General features: G+C 44.9%; 1 protein-coding gene across 4 annotated transcripts in view; it reads left to right on the top strand.

Annotated features, from left to right (window-relative positions):
• The window catches only part of SNX14 (sorting nexin 14), a 647427-nt gene that overhangs the window by 535236 nt on the left and 91309 nt on the right, over positions 1-20882 (top strand). For all 4 annotated transcript variants that reach the window (XM_078648164.1, XM_078648163.1, XM_078648162.1 and 1 more), the window contains one exon: positions 15634-15729. In XM_078648164.1, the coding sequence (XP_078504290.1) occupies positions 15634-15729 (96 nt within the window). The remainder of the gene's footprint in view (positions 1-15633; positions 15730-20882) is intronic.

Raw genomic sequence — 20882 nt, 5'->3', positions numbered from 1 at the left:
CCCGCTGGGACAACTCCACGCTTCCCTGCCTTTCCCGTAGCCGGAGCGTCCCCGACCCAGCTTCGAGCTTTTTACGAAGCGCTTTGGGCAGCCCAACTCTGCCGGAATGCCTTCAGGCCCGTGACTTAGCTGGGGGCCCAGGGCCTTCCATGCCGGTGGCTTCGGTCCCGGCGCTGCAGGGACCTCACGTATCCAGGCCTGGATCCAGATCGGTGCCGGTCGACCTCACGGTACCTTCCCCGGCGCCAATCCCGGTGACGACGACCCGAAGCTGGCTGTTCCCCTGACCAGCGTCGACCACAGCCTCATCCCCGATGTGGACAAGGTGCCGGACCAATGTCATACGACATCTGTACCGGCGACGGAGGTTACTTTTGTCCCACTGTTCATTGCTTGCGTTCCCTATCGCACTGAGTGGCAGCCAAAGGAGGGTGAGGAGGACTCAGAGGGGTCTATTGACCCTCTAGCAGATCAACTCGAGGAACCGGACTGGAGAGAGAAGTTGGGTGATGCCAGTGGCTTGGATACCTCCCCAGACCCTGGTATGCTTTCTCCCCCTAACTTGGCTACTGAAGAGGGAGCTTCCTATGCTGTGGTGTTGCGTAGTACGGCTCAGGCCTTGGGCCTCGAGCTTCCTACGGTGGCTGTCAGGACTAACCTCCTGACTGAGGTGCTTCAACTGGCACCAGCCTCTTTGGAGCCCCTGCTGCCTTTTAATGAAGCCCTCACCGACATACTTCTGTGCACTTGGTCCAAGCCAGCACAAGGGCTCCTGTGGACAGGATGATGATTGCCTGATGCCACTGGCGACCCACTTTTTGTCTCCCAACACCCTACCACTGAGAGCTTGGTGATCCAAGCCTCATCCTCAAAAGGCACGTTCCCTACTGCTCCCCCAGATAGGGAATCCAAGAAGCTGGACCATCTTGGGAAGAAGATGTTTTCTTCCACCAGCCTAGGACTGCCGTCAGTGAACACTGCATGTCTCTTGGGCGTTATACACTAACTTGTGGGATACGGTTGCGCCTGTGTTGCCACAGTGCCCGGAGGAGGCCCGGGCCGTGCTCACCCTTGCTGTTGCTGAGGGTCGAGACGCAGCAAAGTTCACCATCCGGTGCGGGCTGGATACCGCCAGCTAGCTGGGTAGAACGGTTTCTACATCGCCCTGAGGCGCTACACACTTCTCCCTTCGTGGCTACGGAAGGGGTGCCCCACCACATTCCACCCAGAGCCACAGGGCTGGTCAAGCTACCCAGCCACTGTGTGGCAGGGGACGTGGGACTCCGCGTCATGGGTCTGGTGGCCAGCGGGTGCCCGCGACCCTGGAGACTGGATGGTAGCTTTGGACTTGCAGGACGCTTACTTTCACATCCTCATCTTGCCTGCCCAACGGCGTTACCTACGGTTCACAGTAGGCCACGAGCATTTTCAGTTTACCATGCTCCCCTTTTGACTTACCAGCTCCCCTCGGGTGTTCACGTAAGTGATGGCGGTGGTTGCACCTCATCTGCGCACATCAGGGGTTCCAGTCTTCCCCTAGCTCAGCGACTGACTGTTGAAAGCAGGTTTGTCCCAGGCTGTCGCCTCCCATCTCCAGACTACAGCAGACCTCCTGCATTTGCTAGGGTTCACTATCAACATGGCGAAGTTGCACCTGATTCCCTCTCAGAAGCTCCTTTTCATCGGAGCAGTTCTGGACACAGCGCAGTTTCGGGTCTATCCTGACGAGCAGCGAGTCCGGGATATTTGGGCTATGATACTCATGTTTCAACCTCTATCCTGGATTTCGATGAGAATGACCCTGAGGCTGCTGGGCCTTCATGGCCTGCATCCTGCTGGTGTATCATACCAGATGGCATATGCGGGCTCTGCAGTGGGACCTGAAGTTCCAGTGGGCACAGCATCAGGGGAATCTTTCCGATGTCGTCTAGATTTCGGAGGGGACTGCAAGTCAGTTGCAGTGGTGGCTCACGGACCAGGATTGGGTCAGAGATAGATCCCTCTCCCTTCCCCAACCAGAGTTTATAGTAGTGACAGATGCGTCACTTCTGGGATGGGGCGGCCACATGGGGGAGGCGGAGATCAGAGGCCTCTGGTCTCTGGCGGAGTCCAGGCTCCACATCAACCTTCTGGAGCTCCGCGTGAATCGTCTTGCACTGAAGACATTCCTTCCCTCTGTCAAACGAAGAGTAGTGCAGGTGTTCGCGGACAACACCACCGCCATGTGGTACTGCAACAAACACAGTGGGTGGGGTTGTGGCAACTATGTCAAGAGGCTCTTAGCCTTTGGATGTGGCTGGAACGTCGGGGCATATCCCTGGTGGTTCAACACCTGGCAGGTTCCATGAACGCCAGGGCGTACAAACTTAGCCGCCAGTGCCTGATGGATCACAAATGACGTCTTCACTCGGAGGTGGTGCAAGATCTCTTTCAGCAGTGGGGAGAGCCTTGGTTAGGGCTATGCGCCACCGAAGAGAACATGCAATGTCATCAGTTCTGCGCATTGGAGTCTCCAAGGCGGCACTCGCTCGGCGACGCCTTTCATTGCGAGTGGAATTGCAGCCTCCTGTACGCCTTTCCACCTGTACCACTTCTACCCAGAGTGCTGAAGAAGATAAAGCGTGACTGGGCCCAAGTAATTCTTGTGGCTCCGGACTGGGCACGAAGAGTCTAGTATACCAAGCTCTTAAGTATGGCCATCGATCCTCCGATCAGACTGCCTCTTCGTGAGGATCTTCTGTCACAGCAGCAGAGGACGGTTCTCCACCTGAGCCTGTCCAGCTTCCACCTCCTTGCATGGAGATTGAGCGGCGATAGTTGCCAGCTTTCAAACTTTCTCATGAAGTCTGTAACGTCATCTTGGCAGCCAGGTGTCCCTCCACTAAAATGGTTTACGCCTGTAGATGGAACAAATTTGTGGCATGGTGCACAGCAAAGGCTGTGGATCCCCTTTCTGCCCCTCCTTCAAAGGTTCTCCTCTTCATTCTTTCTTTGGCCCAGCGGGGCTCTGCTCTGGGCACTGTTAAAGGCTATCTTTTGACAATTTCAGTCTTTCTTCGCTTTCCTGAGCAGCCTTCTCTTTTCAAGTTGCCTGTTGTAAGTAGATTTTTGAAAGGCATTTCTCATCTCTTTCCTCCTTCTCCTTTCGTAATTCCCCTGTGGGGTTTGAATCTTGACCTTACTTATCTTATGTGTGCTCCTTTCGAGCCGCTATATAATTGTCCTCCACATCTTCCTACTTTTAAGACTGCCTTCTGCTTGCCATCACCTCTGTTAGCAGTGTGCTTGATCTTCAGGCTCTGTCTTCCAAAGCTCCCTTTCTTGCTGTCCATCCGGACAAAGTGATCCTTTGAACTAGGCCTTCTTTTCTGCCCAAAGTGGTTACTTCTTCCCACATAGGTCAGACCATCACATTGCCCACATTCTTCCCGCCTGTGCACCCTTCCAAAGAGGAGGAGAGACTCCACCATCTGGACCCAAAACGTGCTCTGTCCTGCTACCTTGACCGCACTACAGCTTTCTGGTTGGACGATTAACTCTTCGTGGGCTATGTGGGTGCCAAGAAAGGTTGGGCAGTGCATAAATTGTCATAAACTTAAACTAGTAAGAAAAATCATTCCTTTTTTACCTGACACAGCTGGAAAAACTCTAGTAAGCTCCCTAGTGCTATCCTCCTTGGATTACTGTAACGGTCTATTTGTAAATGCCCAGATCCGTGTGACTAATAAAATGCAAACTATACAGAATGCGGCTGCCAGACTCCTTTCCAGAACACCTAAATTCAAACCCATCTCAGATATAATAAGGAACTATCACTGGCTGACGATCCGTAATCGGATTAAGTTCAAGACTCTATGTATAGTCTATAAAGCACTCCACAATCAAGGACCGCAGTTTCTTAAGGACTAATTGACTCCCTATATTCCCTCCAGACAACTCCGTTCCCCCACTTTGAATCAACTAGTGGTGCCGCGCACAAAAACTGTTTCCTGGGGCGACCGCCGCTTTCTGGTTTCTGCTCCGAAGCTATGGAATACACTGCCACAGTCAATTAGGACAAGTCCTACGCTCTTTCGCAAACAGTTAAAGACTTGGCTCTTTAACCAATCATTTCATAGCGGCACCTTCTGGAGATTCACGTAGTTAGTTTTAGCGCCGAGACGCCTACGGGTATTCGTTCGCGCTTAATAAATAGTAATAATAAATAATAATAAATAAATAAATAAATTTACCATCTCTCGATGGATTGTCCTATACATCAAGATCTGCTATTCTTTGGCCAAAAGGAACCTCCAGTAGGGTTGTGCGCACACTCTACAAGAGCGACGGCAGCCACTGCTGCTTTGGGACGTGGAGTTCCTCTGGTTGACATCTGCTAGGCAGCCACGTGGGCATCACTGCACACGTTTACAAAGCATTACTGCCTGGACGGCCAAGTCCGGAGAGACAGCTTTTTCTCCCGTTCTGTTCTCCAAGGCTTCCTGATGTGAACTTAGTTCGCAGACCCACCTCCGGGGATGGTATTGTTCTGGTATCTATTCTAAGGTAAGGTATCTATAACTAATGGTCTTTCAGATGAACAAGTCACTTACCTTCGGTAACGATGTATCTGTAAGAGATATACATTAGTCATAGATTCCTTACCACCCCACCCATCCTCCCCGTTTGGTGAACTGACTTTCAGGGATAGCGACTCTCTTACAGTGCCCTCGTTTTATGCGCTAGTTGTCAGTGTCCTGCATGTAAATGTATTGTATTTATATAGCGCACTTCTACCCGGAGGCCTCGTAGCGCTGTATTCATACCGCTGTGGAACCCATCCTGTCTTTCCTGTGAAATGTCCACTCCTGGGCACCCCCAAGGTGAAGCCAGGCATCCAAGCGCTGCTGGGGCCGTTGTGGAGATTAAGCAAGCTATTGCCCAGAGTCACAGAGTGAGACCCATGATTAGACTAGGCACCGAGGCGAGAATTATCAGGTCCGGGGAAATTGAGTCCAAGAACTGCCAAGGGGGGAATTGAACCCTGGTCCCGGGCCAGACCTCTGCATCAGGGTCTGCCGCTCTAACCATTGAGCCACGCTTCTCCACATGACTCTGCGCTTCTGGCATGGAAAGTCATGTCAGAACTGACAGTGGCATCTAAGTAGACACCGCAACGCCATCCTAGCGGCAATGATGCCAATGATGAACGTGTGGTCGACCGACACCACCTACCGACGCGCAGGTCTACTGCTACGAAAACATATCTCTGGATCCAGTCTGACGCCTGGGGGATAATTCTAAGGTAAGGAATCTATAACTAATGTATGTCTCTTACAGATACATTGTTAGCAAAGGTAAATAACTTGTTCATCAGAAGAAAAACGTTACTTACCTGCAGTAACAATCTTTCTGATGGATACTTTACCTACCTGCAGGTTTCTCACCGATCCTTTTGCATCCCCATTTGATGGATGCGTTATAGGGAAAGCTTAATAATGTCCCAATTCAAGTTTAGTACTCCACAACTTACTGTTGATGCCAGCTCATCCATTCACCTTGAAGGCTTGAAAAAAATAGATGGAAACTGGCATTGTGCGGGGCTGTGCGCTACATGGTTTAGATATACGAAGCAAGCATCCCATTCCAGTGACTAGAGAGCTTTTACGTTTCTGGATCCAGTCTGACATCTGGGATTATTTTACATGTGAGGAATATTAGTACTGTATAATTTGTATGTGTGTATTTACAGTTTTTAGTTGAATTATTATCTAAAATGCATCACATGTAGCTCTGTATGTTTTTGTATCATGTCCTCTGTATTCAGTTCGGTCAGTACAAACTGTGCTCGGGCTTACTCAGGTATAAGCATGTAAATGTGTTATTGAGTTCTGGTTAATGATTCACCTAGTTCTTTAATGAACTTCGTTACCTTTTGATATCACACAATCTGTCCTAGGTTTTACATTTAGTGAAGCAAGTCAAAAACGGATTAAAATGTCTTCAGCTCAAAAACATCATACTGCCACACTTTGATGTGTTCACTCTGTATAGGGATTTCTTCTAAGACCTAATTAACCTAAATTGCAGAAATACAAGCAAGAGCATAGAAATAGGTTCACTGCCAAAATCATCTAGCCGAAACATAACAAAATGAGGATAATGATCTCAAGTAGTAGAAACAGAAGCAACTAAATCTTCATAATCTTAAATGGAGATGACACTTCAGCAAAGGCTGCTGCTGTATGCTTCCTTTTCGGAAAGATCTTTGGTGCTGGGGTGATATTTTATTGCCATCTTGAGCTAGAGTATCCTGATAGGTGCAATACACGTTCATATGCTCCATGAACAATTACATTGTTGTTGGTTTTGTGTGTATAATTAACATCTGCATATTTGATGCTACTTTAGTGAATGTGTCTCTCATGCCATGAAGCCACTGTTGACTATAAATATTTCCTGCTGTAATCAAGAGTCATGTTCAGGTTTCTGTCTTTACTCTTTCAAAGTCACTTGACTTATGGTTGAAGTATAGGCGTTGTTTATAATGTGATCTTGATTTGTCCTCAAAAATCCTAATTATTTTGTTAAAAAACAAAAAAAAAAGAGTTGAGTGCCCGGTGGCTAGCATCTTAAAATGAGTTGGCGGATTATAAAGATTGCTGGGTATCATGATTTCTACTTTTGTCCTTATTATTTTTGCAGAATTGTTATTGTGTTTGAAACTTCTGTAGCAAGTATATTTGAATGTGACCATTAAAAAGTATCATGTAGCACCGGTGATCAAATGCTCTGATACATTTCTCGTTATGTCTACTATTGATTACAGGTTGTTTGTCACTGCCATCAGAATCAGTGGCCAAGATTTTATAAATATTCATTTTGGTCACATGACCATGTACACTTAATGTTGTGTGTATTTAACGTATCATATGCATTAATTGTACATCTGCTATCAAACTGGAATAGCTCCTTCATAGTACGAGGGAAATGATTCACAAATAAGCTTTTTCTTGTCTGTCTGCTGTATGGTCTCTAACCCAAAATCAGTTTTCTTGATTGAGACTTTCACTGAGCCTACATGAATAATCGAGTTGCCATCTATGTGGTGTCAGCTTGGCTCACGGTTACTTACCCCCTTTTTTGGACAAGTTAGGTTGCATGAAATATAGTGGAAAACAATGGTAAGATCTTTCTGTATCAGAGGCAGAGGCACATTTTAACATTGTATCAGATTAGGAGTATGTGAAATTTGTGTTATTCCCTTTTTAATAATTCCGTGAGATTTCAGGAAATCTATACAAACCACAATCCATGTATCTAGTGCTATTTTTGGTGCAAAATATGTACCATGTATCTAGGGCTATTTTTGGTAAAATATGTGTTATTGTGTCTGTTTTGGATGCAAGGGTGTATTTCGAGCTAAAAAATAGTGATAAATCACACATGAAGTAAACAACAGCCACTTGCGTTTTTTTCATTCATGTTGACCCCATGTTCCCGCAATAGGATTGTTTCTGGGACAGATGGAAAAATATGTAACAAGTCTAACTCGAAATGGCAGGAATTATGTGAGATTACATTGGCGTAACAAAAATGTTGCTCAGACCTAATTGATATGTATTGCATATAAATTAATTCACATGAAAGGAGTTACCCAGTAGCACAATATATGGAGACACAACAAGAAAAAAGATTCTAATAGACCTTGGTTGCTCATGGATTGCATAAATTAATGCAACAACACTACACAATGCGGTAGAGTCACCTATTTAGAGCACTTAGCGAGATCAAAACTTCTAATGTATCTACTTAATCAAACTTATTTAGACACTCAACTTGGAGTAGTCCACCGCCCAGACCACTGTAACAACAATACCAACACAGATCCAAGGAGTATCTCAAATTTTAGAACAACATATTATCCAACGTCATATGTCGACAACAGTTCATGTTCAAAGAAACTCTTGATAGCAGGTTTGACTTCTTCTTTTTTTTTTTTTTCTCTTAGCTTCAGTTTATTCGAAATACATTTTTCACAATTATGATAGCCACATGTATTTCCATACAGCCTTTCCAAACAGCCTAAGCGTTTCGTCCTCACAGGGACATCATCAGGGCTGTAAAAAACAAAAAAGAAATTCTATAACTATAAATTACTACATAAATTATATTCTTAATTTCCAAATACAAATGACTAAGTGTCATGGATCATTATAATGAAGTATTCCTAATGCTGCCTATTTAACAATCTAAACAAGTTTGTGGTAAAACCTGCCTATATAACACGCTATTCAGCAATACCACATTCCTGTGAGAATATGTGACAGAACTCCTACTAATAAGTGGTGAAAGTATAACTCTTTAACATGATCATACATCTAAATTACCTTTGGTATTTCACCTAATTTGGTCTCACCCCAGATTTATTCCACACATGCAATCCTGATTTACTAAAATAAGTAACAATGCTCACCTAAATTATAGAAACAGAAAATCTTCCAATAGGGCCCAATTTGACCAGCGGATGCGAGACTGAGAGTCCTTAGCATTAATAGCTAGTACTTTCTTAAGTCCAAAATTCTAAATAAAGAGAAAGGGAAATATATATATCTGCCTCATAATTTCTTGTGTCCAAAAAATATTAAGAAATGTTGATATAGCCCCAATATAACTGTAATGTCTATTAAGAAAAACATACCAAATTGGTAACAGGGCACAAAAACGCACAACTCCTACCATTTAGACATCCGCCACTGTTGTAAATTCAGTCTCCTTTTAATCACATAATCGTCCTTAATCCAAGGTAAGAATTTCAATTTGGGTAGTTCTAAAAAAAGGGAAAAGTGAAGACACTTCTGACTATAAAGTCCTCTGCACTACCATTTAAAACAACAGAGTCTTTTTACTTCCTATATTTCTAATCATAAACAGTTCTGATGTGTGCCTACCTCGGTTTAACAAAGGTCAGCTTCACTCGCATCCGTCCGCTCTGACGACTCTCCTGATAAACAGTCGACATTTTACTGACACGGGCTTGCTAAATTTAAACCCGTTATTGACCAATCATAGCCTGTAAAAATCGCGCGAAAGAAGGTTCTTCTTAATTGAAGTGAACCCGTTTCCTAAAAGGTCCGCATGTTTCCATGTCCGTGAAACCTTGCCTGTACCGGAAACTGCAGAAGAATATCCGGTTACGGAATGATATTCAGTGATAGGCTCACTGGTCCAAGTATTTTTGACCAATCATGACCGCCGGGTCGGCGCGTTGCTCCCAGCGGAAACCGGCAAAGTATTTCCGGTTGCAGATTAATTGTGATAGGCTTACTTCTCCTAATGTTGTGAGCCACTCGAAACTGTCTAATCGACGCGTTCCCGTTACGGAATGATTTTACGGTTGTGCTCGCATTCCGTTCTCAGATAATGATATGACGGGAATCGGCCTAGTCTATACGGGTTGTGAGAGCTTCATAAAAAAAAAAGGTCAATCACCAAAACCTGATTCCTTTAGGTTTAGTTATTAGAAGAGATAAATCCATTAGAGAACGGTGCCATTTGATTGATTAGTTTCAAGCAGATTATCCTATTTACAGTGCAAAAAATGGCAATCTAAGTATATCTATGTTCCTATACAGGCAAAGCCAATACCCGTGAGGTAAATAGTTACGATCTACAGCACCCCAAGTAGGGTTACTGATACACAAACAACAGAAATATTTAAAAAAAAAAAAAATTGGGATGATATGGTGGCATACAGTACCCATCATTTTTATCCCTTTATAATGATACATGTATAGACATTCAAACGATTGCATATGTGTGATGTTTCCATAAAGAGAACTCCAAGATGGCTCAATATATGACATCTGCTGCGGGGGAAGTCCTACAAAAAGTGGTGCATTTCTGAATCACTATTCAACCCCAGTTTCACCGTTCTGCAGCGACTTATCCACCTTGCTTCCTCTTTCCTGATACATAGTTCCCAGTCTCCCCCTCTCACACTAGGTTCTATTTTTTGGAGACCATGAAACTTGAAATCTTTCTGTCTCTCATGGCACGTTTTCATATGAACAAAAATGGGCGATTTAATATCTTCATTGAGAATAGCCCTTCTATGTTCCTGCATGCAAATCTTGAGGGCTCTTTTCGTACTCCCTATGTATATTTTATCGCATGCACAGATGATTGCATATACAACTCCCGTGCTATTGCAGTTGATAAACTGTTTAATCTGATATGTTCTGTTACTGTTGTATTGAAATTCCTTGGTCCTGTTGAGACCCCAAGGACACATGTTGCAACCCCCGCATGTAAAGAACCCATTTGGAGCGACAGGCATCCAGTTTGGTCTGCCTTGTTTGGTAGGTTCAACATAGTTTCTTGTTATGAGATTCCTGATGGTCGGACTACGTCTATATACTATTTTAGGTGTAGGTCCAATTTGTCCCAGAAGGCCCGGTACACCCATCAATAAATGCCAATTCTTTTTAAGAATCCTGAAAATGTTATCTTTGTCAGTGTTATGTGTTGTTACAAATGCCACTGGCCTCCTTAGCTCTTTCTTTTTTCTTTTTTTGGGTATTAGTGTACTTTGTCTGTTGATCAGACTTACTTTTTTGCAAGCGGTGTCCAATAGCTCCTTAGAGTAATCTCGACTTTTAAGCCTATTCTTAAGCTTGTTAATTTCTGTTTTAAAATCTCCATCATCACTGCATTTTCTCCTGAGTCTAACCATTTCGCCAAATGGTATACCCTTAATAACTGATGCTGGATGTGAGCTGTCAGCCCTCAGAATGGAGTTAGTTGCTGTCTCTTTCCTGTACAATTTGCTTTTGATCGAATCTCCCACAACAAAGAGTTCCACGTCTAGGTACTCTATCCTCTCGTGTTGGAAATTCATGGTCAGTGTCACATTGAACAAATTATTGTTCAAGTAAGCTAAATATTCATTCATCTGGTTCTCAGTCCCCCTCCAAAGAATTAAAATGTCGTCTATAAAACGACCCCAGAAAAGTATATGATCGGTCCAATTGGCGGCTCTTCGGCTCCAGGCATGCTCCCTCTCGTACCACCAACCCATAAAAAGGTTGGCATAAGAGGGAGCAAACCTTATTCCCATCGCCGTGCCCCTGATCTGATGGAACCATTCATTCTGAAACAGAAAAAAGTTATTGTTGAGAATAAGAGAGCTCATGGCCACGAGCATTTCTGAATGTTCAATCAAACTTGCACTTCTCTTTCCTAAAAAATGTTTCAAAGCCGCTTCCCCTGTTTCGTGATTAATACATGTATATAATCCAACCACGTCAAGGGTTACGAAGCTCATTCCATCTTCCCACACAACATTTTCCAGCTTGTTAAGTATATCCATGGTGTCCCTGACGTGAGAGGGTAAATTTAGGACTAGTGGTTTAAGAAATCCGTCCACAAATTCAGACAGATGTTCTGTCATGCTAACTATGCTGGATACAATAGGTCTCCCCGGTGGGTCTGTTCTTGACTTATGTATTTTAGGTAGGGTATAAATAAAAGGGTAAGTGGGATTCAGTGTTCGTAAGTATTTAAATTCTGCCTCATCTAATAGACCAGCTTCCTTCCACTGAATCCCACTTACCCTTTTATTTATACCCTACCTAAAATACATAAGTCAAGAACAGACCCACCGGGGAGACCTATTGTATTTGTGGACGGATTTCTTAAACCACTAGTCCTAAATTTACCCTCTCACGTCAGGGACACCATGGATATACTTAACAAGCTGGAAAATGTTGTGTGGGAAGATGGAATGAGCTTCGTAACCCTTGACGTGGTTGGATTATATACATGTATTAATCACGAAACAGGGGAAGCGGCTTTGAAACATTTTTTAGGAAAGAGAAGTGCAAGTTTGATTGAACATTCAGAAATGCTCGTGGCCATGAGCTCTCTTATTCTCAACAATAACTTTTTTCTGTTTCAGAATGAATGGTTCCATCAGATATGGGCCACGGCGATGGGATCCAGGTTTGCTCCCTCTTATGCCAACCTTTTTATGGGTTGGTACGAGAGGGAGCATGCCTGGAGCCGAAGAGCCGCCAATTGGACCGATCATATACTTTTCTGGGGTTGTTTTATAGACGACATTTTAATTCTTTGGAGGGGGACTGAGAACCAGATGAATGAATATTTAGCTTACTTGAACAATAATTTGTTCAATGTGACACTGACCATGAATTTCCAACACGAGAGGATAGAGTACCTAGACGTGGAACTCTTTGTTGTGGGAGATTCGATCAAAAGCAATTTGTACAGGAAAGAGACAGCAACTAACTCCATTCTGAGGGCTGACAGCTCACATCCAGCATCAGTTATTAAGGGTATACCATTTGGCGAAATGGTTAGACTCAGGAGAAATTGCAGTGATGATGGAGATTTTAAAACAGAAATTAACAAGCTTAAGAATAGGCTTAAAAGTCGAGGTTACTCTAAAGAGCTATTGGACACCGCTTGCAAAAAAGTAAGTCTGATCAACAGACAAACTACACTAATACCCAAAAAAAGAAAAAAGAAAGAGCTAAGGAGGCCAGTGGCATTTGTAACAACATATAACACTGACAAAGATAACATTTTCAGGATTCTTAAAAAGAATTGGCATTTATTGATGGGTGTACCGGGCCTTCTGGGACAAATTGGACCTACACCTAAAATAGTATATAGACGTAGTCCGACCATCAGGAATCTCATAACAAGAAACTATGTCGAACCTACCAAACTGGATGCCTGTCGCTCCAAATGGGTTCTTTACATGCGGGGGTTGCAACATGTGTCCTTGGGGTCTCAACAGGACCAAGGAATTTCAATACAACAGTAACAGAACATATCAGATTAAACAGTTTATCAACTGCAATAGCACGGGAGTTGTATATGCAATCATCTGTGCATGCGATAAAATATACATAGGGAGTACGAAAAGAGCCCTCAAGTTTCGCATGCAGGAACATAGAAGGGCTATTCTCAATGAAGATATTAAATCGCCCATTTTTGTTCATATGAAAACGTGCCATGAGAGACAGAAAGATTTCAAGTTTCATGGTCTCCAAAAAATAGAACCTAGTGTGAGAGGGGGAGACTGGGAACTATGTATCAGGAAAGAGGAAGCAAGGTGGATAAGTCGCTGCAGAACGGTGAAACTGGAGTTGAATAGTGATTCAGAAATGCACCACTTTTTGTAGGACTTCCCCCGCAGCAGATGTCATATATTAAGCCATCTTGTAGTTCTCTTTATGGAAACATCACACATATGCAATCGTTTGAATGTCTATACATGTATCATTATAAAGGGATAAAAATGATGGGTACTGTATGCCACCATATCATCCCTATTTTAAAAATTTTTTGTAATATTTCTGTTTGTGTATCAGTAACCCTACTTGGGGTGCTGTAGATCGTAACTATTTACCTCACGGGTATTGGCTTTGCCTGTATAGGAACATAGATATACTTAGATTGCCATTTTTTGCACTGTAAATAGGATAATCTGCTTGAAACTAATCAATCAAATGGCACCGTTCTCTAATGGATTTATCTCTTCTAATAACTAAACCTAAAGGAATCAGGTTTTGGTGATTGACCTTTTTTTTTTTTTATGAAGCTCTCACAACCCGTATAGACTAGGCCGATTCCCGTCATATCATTATCTGAGAACGGAATGCGAGCACAACCGTAAAATCATTCCGTAACGGGAACGCGTCGATTAGACAGTTTCGAGTGGCTCACAACATTAGGAGAAGTAAGCCTATCACAATTAATCTGCAACCGGAAATACTTTGCCGGTTTCCGCTGGGAGCAACGCGCCGACCCGGCGGTCATGATTGGTCAAAAATACTTGGACCAGTGAGCCTATCACTGAATATCATTCCGTAACCGGATATTCTTCTGCAGTTTCCGGTACAGGCAAGGTTTCACGGACATGGAAACATGCGGACCTTTTAGGAAACGGGTTCACTTCAATTAAGAAGAACCTTCTTTCGCGCGATTTTTACAGGCTATGATTGGTCAATAACGGGTTTAAATTTAGCAAGCCCGTGTCAGTAAAATGTCGACTGTTTATCAGGAGAGTCGTCAGAGCGGACGGATGCGAGTGAAGCTGACCTTAAACCGAGGTAGGCACACATCAGAACTGTTTGTGATTAGAAATATAGGAAGTAAAAAGACTCTGTTGTTTTAAATGGTAGTGCAGAGGACTTTATAGTCAGAAGTGTCTTCACTTTTCCCTTTTTTTAGAACTACCCAAATTGAAATTCTTACCTTGGATTAAGGACGATTATGTGATTAAAAGGAGACTGAATTTACAACAGTGGCGGATGTCTAAATGGTAGGAGTTGTGCGTTTTTGTGCCCTGTTACCAATTTGGTATGTTTTTCTTAATAGACATTACAGTTATATTGGGGCTATATCAACATTTCTTAATATTTTTTGGACACAAGAAATTATGAGGCAGATATATATATTTCCCTTTCTCTTTATTTAGAATTTTGGACTTAAGAAAGTACTAGCTATTAATGCTAAGGACTCACAGTCTCGCATCCGCTGGTCAAATTGGGCCCTATTGGAAGATTTTCTGTTTCTATAATTTAGGTGAGCATTGTTACTTATTTTAGTAAATCAGGATTGCATGTGTGGAATAAATCTGGGGTGAGACCAAATTAGGTGAAATACCAAAGGTAATTTAGATGTATGATCATGTTAAAGAGTTATACTTTCACCACTTATTAGTAGGAGTTCTGTCACATATTCTCACAGGAATGTGGTATTGCTGAATAGCGTGTTATATAGGCAGGTTTTCCCACAAACTTGTTTAGATTGTTAAATAGGCAGCATTAGGAATACTTCATTATAATGACCCATGACACTTAGTCATTTGTATTTGGAAATTAAGAATATAATTTATGTAGTAATTTATAGTTATAGAATTTCTTTTTTGTTTTTTACAGCCCTGATGATGTCCCTGTGAGGACGAAACGCGTAGGCTGTTTGGAAAGGCTGTATGGAAATACATGTGGCTATCATAATTGTAAAAAATGTATTTCGAATAAACTGAAGCTAAGAGAAAAATTAAAAAAAAGAAGTCAAACCTGCTATCAAGAGTTTCTTTGAACATGAACTGTTGTCGACATATGACGTTGGATAATATGTTGTTCTAAAATTTGAGATACTCCTTGGATCTGTGTTGGTATTGCATAAATTAATGGTATATCTGATTTTCGTTTAAGCTCTGTCTCAATGCTTGCAGGTAGATAGGCTAGGCTGTTTGCCTACTGTCAAATTCCATATCTCTGTAATTCAGTCAAAAGGTTTAGGCATCTAAGACAACTGAGTTGCACTATCAAATGAGTTGGACCATAATAGTTTTTCAACTAGTCGTGGTGCGTTCTTCGTTAATAGATAGGCGACAAGGGAAACAGAGACATTACAATATAAGATGGCCAACTAGGGAACAATTCTTTGCTGCTTTGTAACTTGTAAATGTCCAAAGAAATACTCTGTATTTCAACATGGTTTTAGATTGAGTTCCAGGGGAAGTTTTAGCCAAGAAGTAGACACTCTAGTTCACAAACTATGATTTGTTCAGGCAAGCCATATATGCATTTGATTAAGTGTTTTCTTTTTCCCCAGATGCTGTGTTCTGTGAGAGCACAGAGCCACGCTCCCAGCAAGAAAAGCAGCATCGAGCTAAGCAAACCTTTGAGGAAATGATGAAGTACATTCCAGGTGCAGTATTCCCATTATGCCTTCATATATCCATGTTATAATCTGGTGTGAGGGTGTGCTTTCTGTTAATGCAACTACTTTCTCTGCATGTATTCACTTTGGTCCAGTACTTTTATGTTTCACAGGTATGGAATATCTTTGCCATTTACAGACTTTTTAACACTTTCATTAAAGCTAGATTATATAATTCAGGACTGAAATACATTGAATATGAGTTAAAGTACTACATCTGATAGAGACTTGTAGCTTCAGATTCCTTACCTTGGAATTCCCCAGGCGGCAGACTGGATCCGAAAGATTTCTCGTGAGCAGTACCCCTGCGCACAGGTTGGTGGCGTCGATTGGCTCTGTGCAGCATCGTCAACGCCGGAAGTGATTTCCACATCACTTATATAGACGCCACTTCATCGGGCTGTCGTCAGTTTTTATTTGTGCGCCAGCCAGCCCTGATGCGGGAGAAGAGCTACCCCTCTCAGTTTTTGACAGGACTTTTGTGACATTTTGACAACCTTTTTTGAGGTTTAATTCCTCCTTGTGTGTCGAGGATGTCATAGATGAAGACAGGTTTCGAAACCTGTGACACCTGTCACCATACCATGTCTGTTACTGACCCGCACCTCATGTGTTTGTGGTGCCTAAAGCGCACCCACAACTCCAAGTCGTGCTCTGACTGCCGAGTCATGGTCCCAAAAACTTTGAGGCAGTGGACCCTGAAGCTGCTAGAGGCCCAGCATGTGACTCCACAGAAGTCGCGGTCCCACTAAGGATGATGGTCCTTTTTCGTCCCACTCAAAATTGTCGGGGCATTCAGGTAAAAGGCACAAAAAACCAAGAAGTCAATGCGTGCTTCGACTTCTCCTTGTCCATCGGCCGACGCAACGAAAGAACATAGACATTTGAGACCTGGTTCCTTGGAACTTGCACTGTGCCTCCTCAGTTTTCCGGGACCCGGAGCGACCACAACTCAAATCAAAGAGTTTTATGAGACCATGCATCTTATTTTTGAGTGGCCCGACCCCTACCCGGTGCCTACCGGCCCACAGGGTCGAACGGGTCCCATCTGGGTCCACGCTTGTGGCTCCAGTCCCGGCTCCGATGGGCCGCCATGAATACGGTCATGGATCCAGACTGGTGCCTGTTATGCCACTTTGAACATCCCCGGACCTGATGCTGATACCCCACGATGCTGCTGGACTCCAGCCCCATTGGGATCTCCATATCCGTCACAGAGCTGGAGCTGGAGCTGGAGCTGGAGACCTATTCCCAAGTTCTAGGCCTCGGGGAGGTATGGGTGTGGTCACTGGACCCTTTAGAATACCAGCCTTATGATCAGGATATATACTTGTGTAAGGAACTGGGTTATGCCAGTAGACTTAATAAGTCTCCATATACCAGCATGCTTTCCCCCCTTACCATGGCTATGGAGAAGGGAGCTACATATGCAGTGGTGGTGCGGAGGGTGGCTGAGGTCCTTGACCTTTAGTTGCCCTCGGTGGCAGACAAGACTAGCATGTTGACAGAGGTGCTGCAACCAGAAGTCTCCTCCTCTGAACTCCTACTCCAGTTCAAAAATCCCTCACTGACTTCTTTCTGGGGACATGGTCCAAACCCAGCACAGGGGCTCCTGTGATTAGGACGATTGCCTGCCACCACTGCCTTGCTCCAGGAGACCCACATTTCCTCACCCATCACCCTACCCCAGAGAGCTTGGTGGGCAAAACCTCCACTTCCAATGGCGCATTCCCTGGGGCTCCCTGGATAGGGAGTTCAAGAGGCTGGACAGCTTGGGAAAGAAAATGTTTTCTTCCACCTGCCTTGCATTGCGGCCAGTGAACACTGCATGCTTATTGGGCCACTAGTCCCACAAGCTGTGCGAAACAGTTGCACAAATGCTGTCACAGGTCCTGGAGGAGGCCTAGGCCATTTTCTCCCAAGCAGTTACAGACTGTAGAGACTCAGTGAAGTTCGCTACGCGCTGTGGCTTGGATACGACCGACTCACTGGACAAAGTGGTTTCGACGACGGTGGTCCCCAGACGCCATGCTTGGCTTTTCAGAGGATGTCCTGGCTTCCCTCATGGATATGCCCTTCGATGGCACTCATCTCTACGGAGACGAGGCAGACTTGGCGCTGGAGTGCTTTAATGTTTAGTGCGCTACAGACATGTCCTTGGGTCTCTCTGCTGCCCCACTTCATCCCAAGTCTCCCTTTCGCTCCGGTCATGGCCACAGAAGGGGCTTTCAAATGCGCTAACCCTATCCCAGCCTCTTCGTGACCGAGGATGTGGTTCCTACCGACCTCGTTGGTCGGGTAGCCAGTGGTCTGGTTCAGCCACCACCCCCACTGGCAGATGCAGCTTTAAAAATCTTCCTAATCTTGCCCTTTTAGATCATGACCGTCCAGTTGGTGGCAGGTTCTGCCATCACATCCACCGCTTGCAGTCCATAACATCAGACAGGTTGATTCTGCAGATCTGAATGGGCTACTCCCTCCCCTTTGAGACCACCCCTCTCTCTATGCCTCTATCTTTTGACCCGCTGACGGAGGATCATTTGTCACTGCTCTGCGAAGAAGTCATGGCTCTCCTGGCCAAGCGAGCCATAGAGAGGGTTCCGGAGCTAGAAGTTGGCTGTGATTGCTATTCTCGCTACTTTCTGGTCCCCAAGAAGGACAAGGGTCTTTGTCCTATCCTAGATCTCCGAACTTTCAGCAAGTTCCTCAAAAAGGAGAAGTTCAGGATGCTCACATTGGCTCAGGTCTTGTCTGCTCTCAATCCATTTGTCTGGTTGGTAGCGTTGGACTTGCAGAACACCTATTTTTACATCCCCGTCCTGTCTGCCCGTCGGCGCTACTTGCGGTTTATGCACAAGCATTGTCAGTTTACCGCGCACCCTTTTGGCCTTACCAGCGCCTCCCGGGTGTTAACCCCTTCCATGCTAATGACAAGGCCAGCTCGTCATGCAGTGCACTGGAGCTGTGCTTATGACGAGCTGACCTTGTCATGAACAATGGGAATTCAATGAAGTCAGCACCCAGCGGGAATTGCCTTAGCACCAATGTGGTTAACCAAGGTGATGGTGGTAGTTGCATCACATCTGCGCAGGTCAGGGGTGCCAGTCTTCCCCTTTTCGGACCACTGGCTGCTGAAGGCAGGCTCACCCCTAGCTGTCGTCTCCCACCTCCAGACTATGGTACACCTCCTGCATTCGCTAGGGTTCATCATGAACGTGCCGAAGTCACACCTGACTCTCTCTCAGATTCTCCCTTTCATCAGAACAGTTCTGGACACCCTCAATTTCAGACTTATTCTCCTGTGCGGGGAGTCCAGGATATTCAGGCTATGATACCAATGTTTCAGTATCTATTCTGGGTTTCGTGAGACTGACTCTGAGGCTGCTGGGCCTCATGGCCTCCTGCATCCTGCTGGAGACTCAGGCCAGATGACATATGTGGGCTCTACATTAGGACCTGAAATTCCAGTGATCGCAGCATCAAGGGAATCTCTCCGACATGGTCCAGACCTTGAAGGGAACTGCAAAGGACCTGCAGTGGTGTCTAATCAACCGCAGTCGGATCAGAGGCAGACCCCTCTTCCTTCCCCAACCAGATCTCACAGTAGTGGAAGATGCATCACTTCTGGGATGGGGTGGCCACCTTGGAGAGGTGGCGATCAGAGGACTCTGGTGGAATTAGGACTCCTCATCAACATGCTGGAGCTCCGTGCGATCCGACTGGCATTGAAAACCTTTCTACCCTTCATCTAGTGATGGCTAGTGCAGGTGTTCGCGGACAATACCAACAACATGTAGTGCTGCAACTAAATGAGCAGGGTGGGGTTGTGATCCTCTTTGAAGAGGCCCTGCATCTCTGGACATGGTTGAAACAGCATTGCATAGCTCTGTTGGTTTAACACATTGCAGGTTCCCTTAACACCACCGCTGACAAACTCTGCAGTCGATGCCTAGCGGATCATGAATGGCGCCTCCGCCCGGAGGTGGTGCAAAGTCTCTTTCAGCAGTGGGGAGAACCTTGGTTAGATATTTTTGCTTCCGCCAAGAACACGCAATCTCAGCAGTTTTGCAGACTGGAGTTTGTACGGCAGCTCTCGCTCCTAGATGCTTTTGACTTGAGTGGAGCTCAGGCCTCCTGTATGCCTATCTGCCAATACCACTCCTGCCCAGAGTTTTCAAGAAGATTGGGAACAACCTGGCCCAATTCGTCCTTCTGGCTCTGGACTTGTCTTGGACTGAGCTTTTGAACACGAGTACCAGTCCTCCGATCTGGCTTCCCCTTCCGTAGCACCCTTCTGTCTCAGCAGCTAGGGAGGGCCATCCACCCAAACTTGTCAACTCTATGCCTTCTTACATGGAGATTGAGTGGTGGCAGTTGATAGCTTTCGACCTTCCTCCCGAAGTTTGCATTGTTATTCTGCCAGCCAGGCATCCCTTCACCAAGATGGTATACACCTGCCGTCGGAAGCGACTTGTACATTTTGTACAGAAAAGTCCATTGACCCTCTTTCTGCCTCCCTTTCTGATATTTTGCTTTTTATTCTTACCCATGCCCAGCAGGGCACTGCTTTGGGCACTCTGAATGGTATCTTTCTGCTCTGTCTGCCTTCTTGCGGCTGCCTGACCAACCCTCTTTATTTAAGTCCCCTATTATAAATAGATCTTTGAAGGGCCTTTACAAATGTTTCCCCCTTATCCTTTTATAGTACCTCAGTGGGACTTTCATTTAGTCCTCATATTCTTGATGTGTGCTCCTTTCGAGCCTCTCCACAATTGTCCCCTCCGGTTGCTCAGGATTAAAACAGCCTTCCTAGTGGCAATTGCATCTGCCTAGAGGGTGAGCGAGCTGCAGGCTTTATCTTCTAAGCTTCCATTCTTTACAGTTTATCCGGACAGACTGGTGCTTCGCACTAGGGTCTCTTTCCTGCCAAAAGTGGTAATACCATTTCATGTGGGGCAATCTGTCACCTTGCCCACCTTCTGCACTTCTCCACATCCCTCTAAGCAAGAGGAGCAACTCCACCGCCTGGACCCAAAAAGAGCATTGTCATTCTATCTTTACCAACTCTTCGTGGGGTATGTTGGGGCGAAGAATGGTCGGGTGGTGCAAAAACTGACCTACTCTCGATGGCTCATTCCCTG

Source organism: Lissotriton helveticus, chromosome 6 (assembly GCF_964261635.1).
Source record: "Lissotriton helveticus chromosome 6, aLisHel1.1, whole genome shotgun sequence".
Taxonomy (NCBI): Eukaryota; Metazoa; Chordata; class Amphibia; order Caudata; family Salamandridae; genus Lissotriton; species Lissotriton helveticus.
Note: the sequence above shows the minus strand (reverse complement) of the source record. Positions and strands in the feature narration are given on the sequence as shown.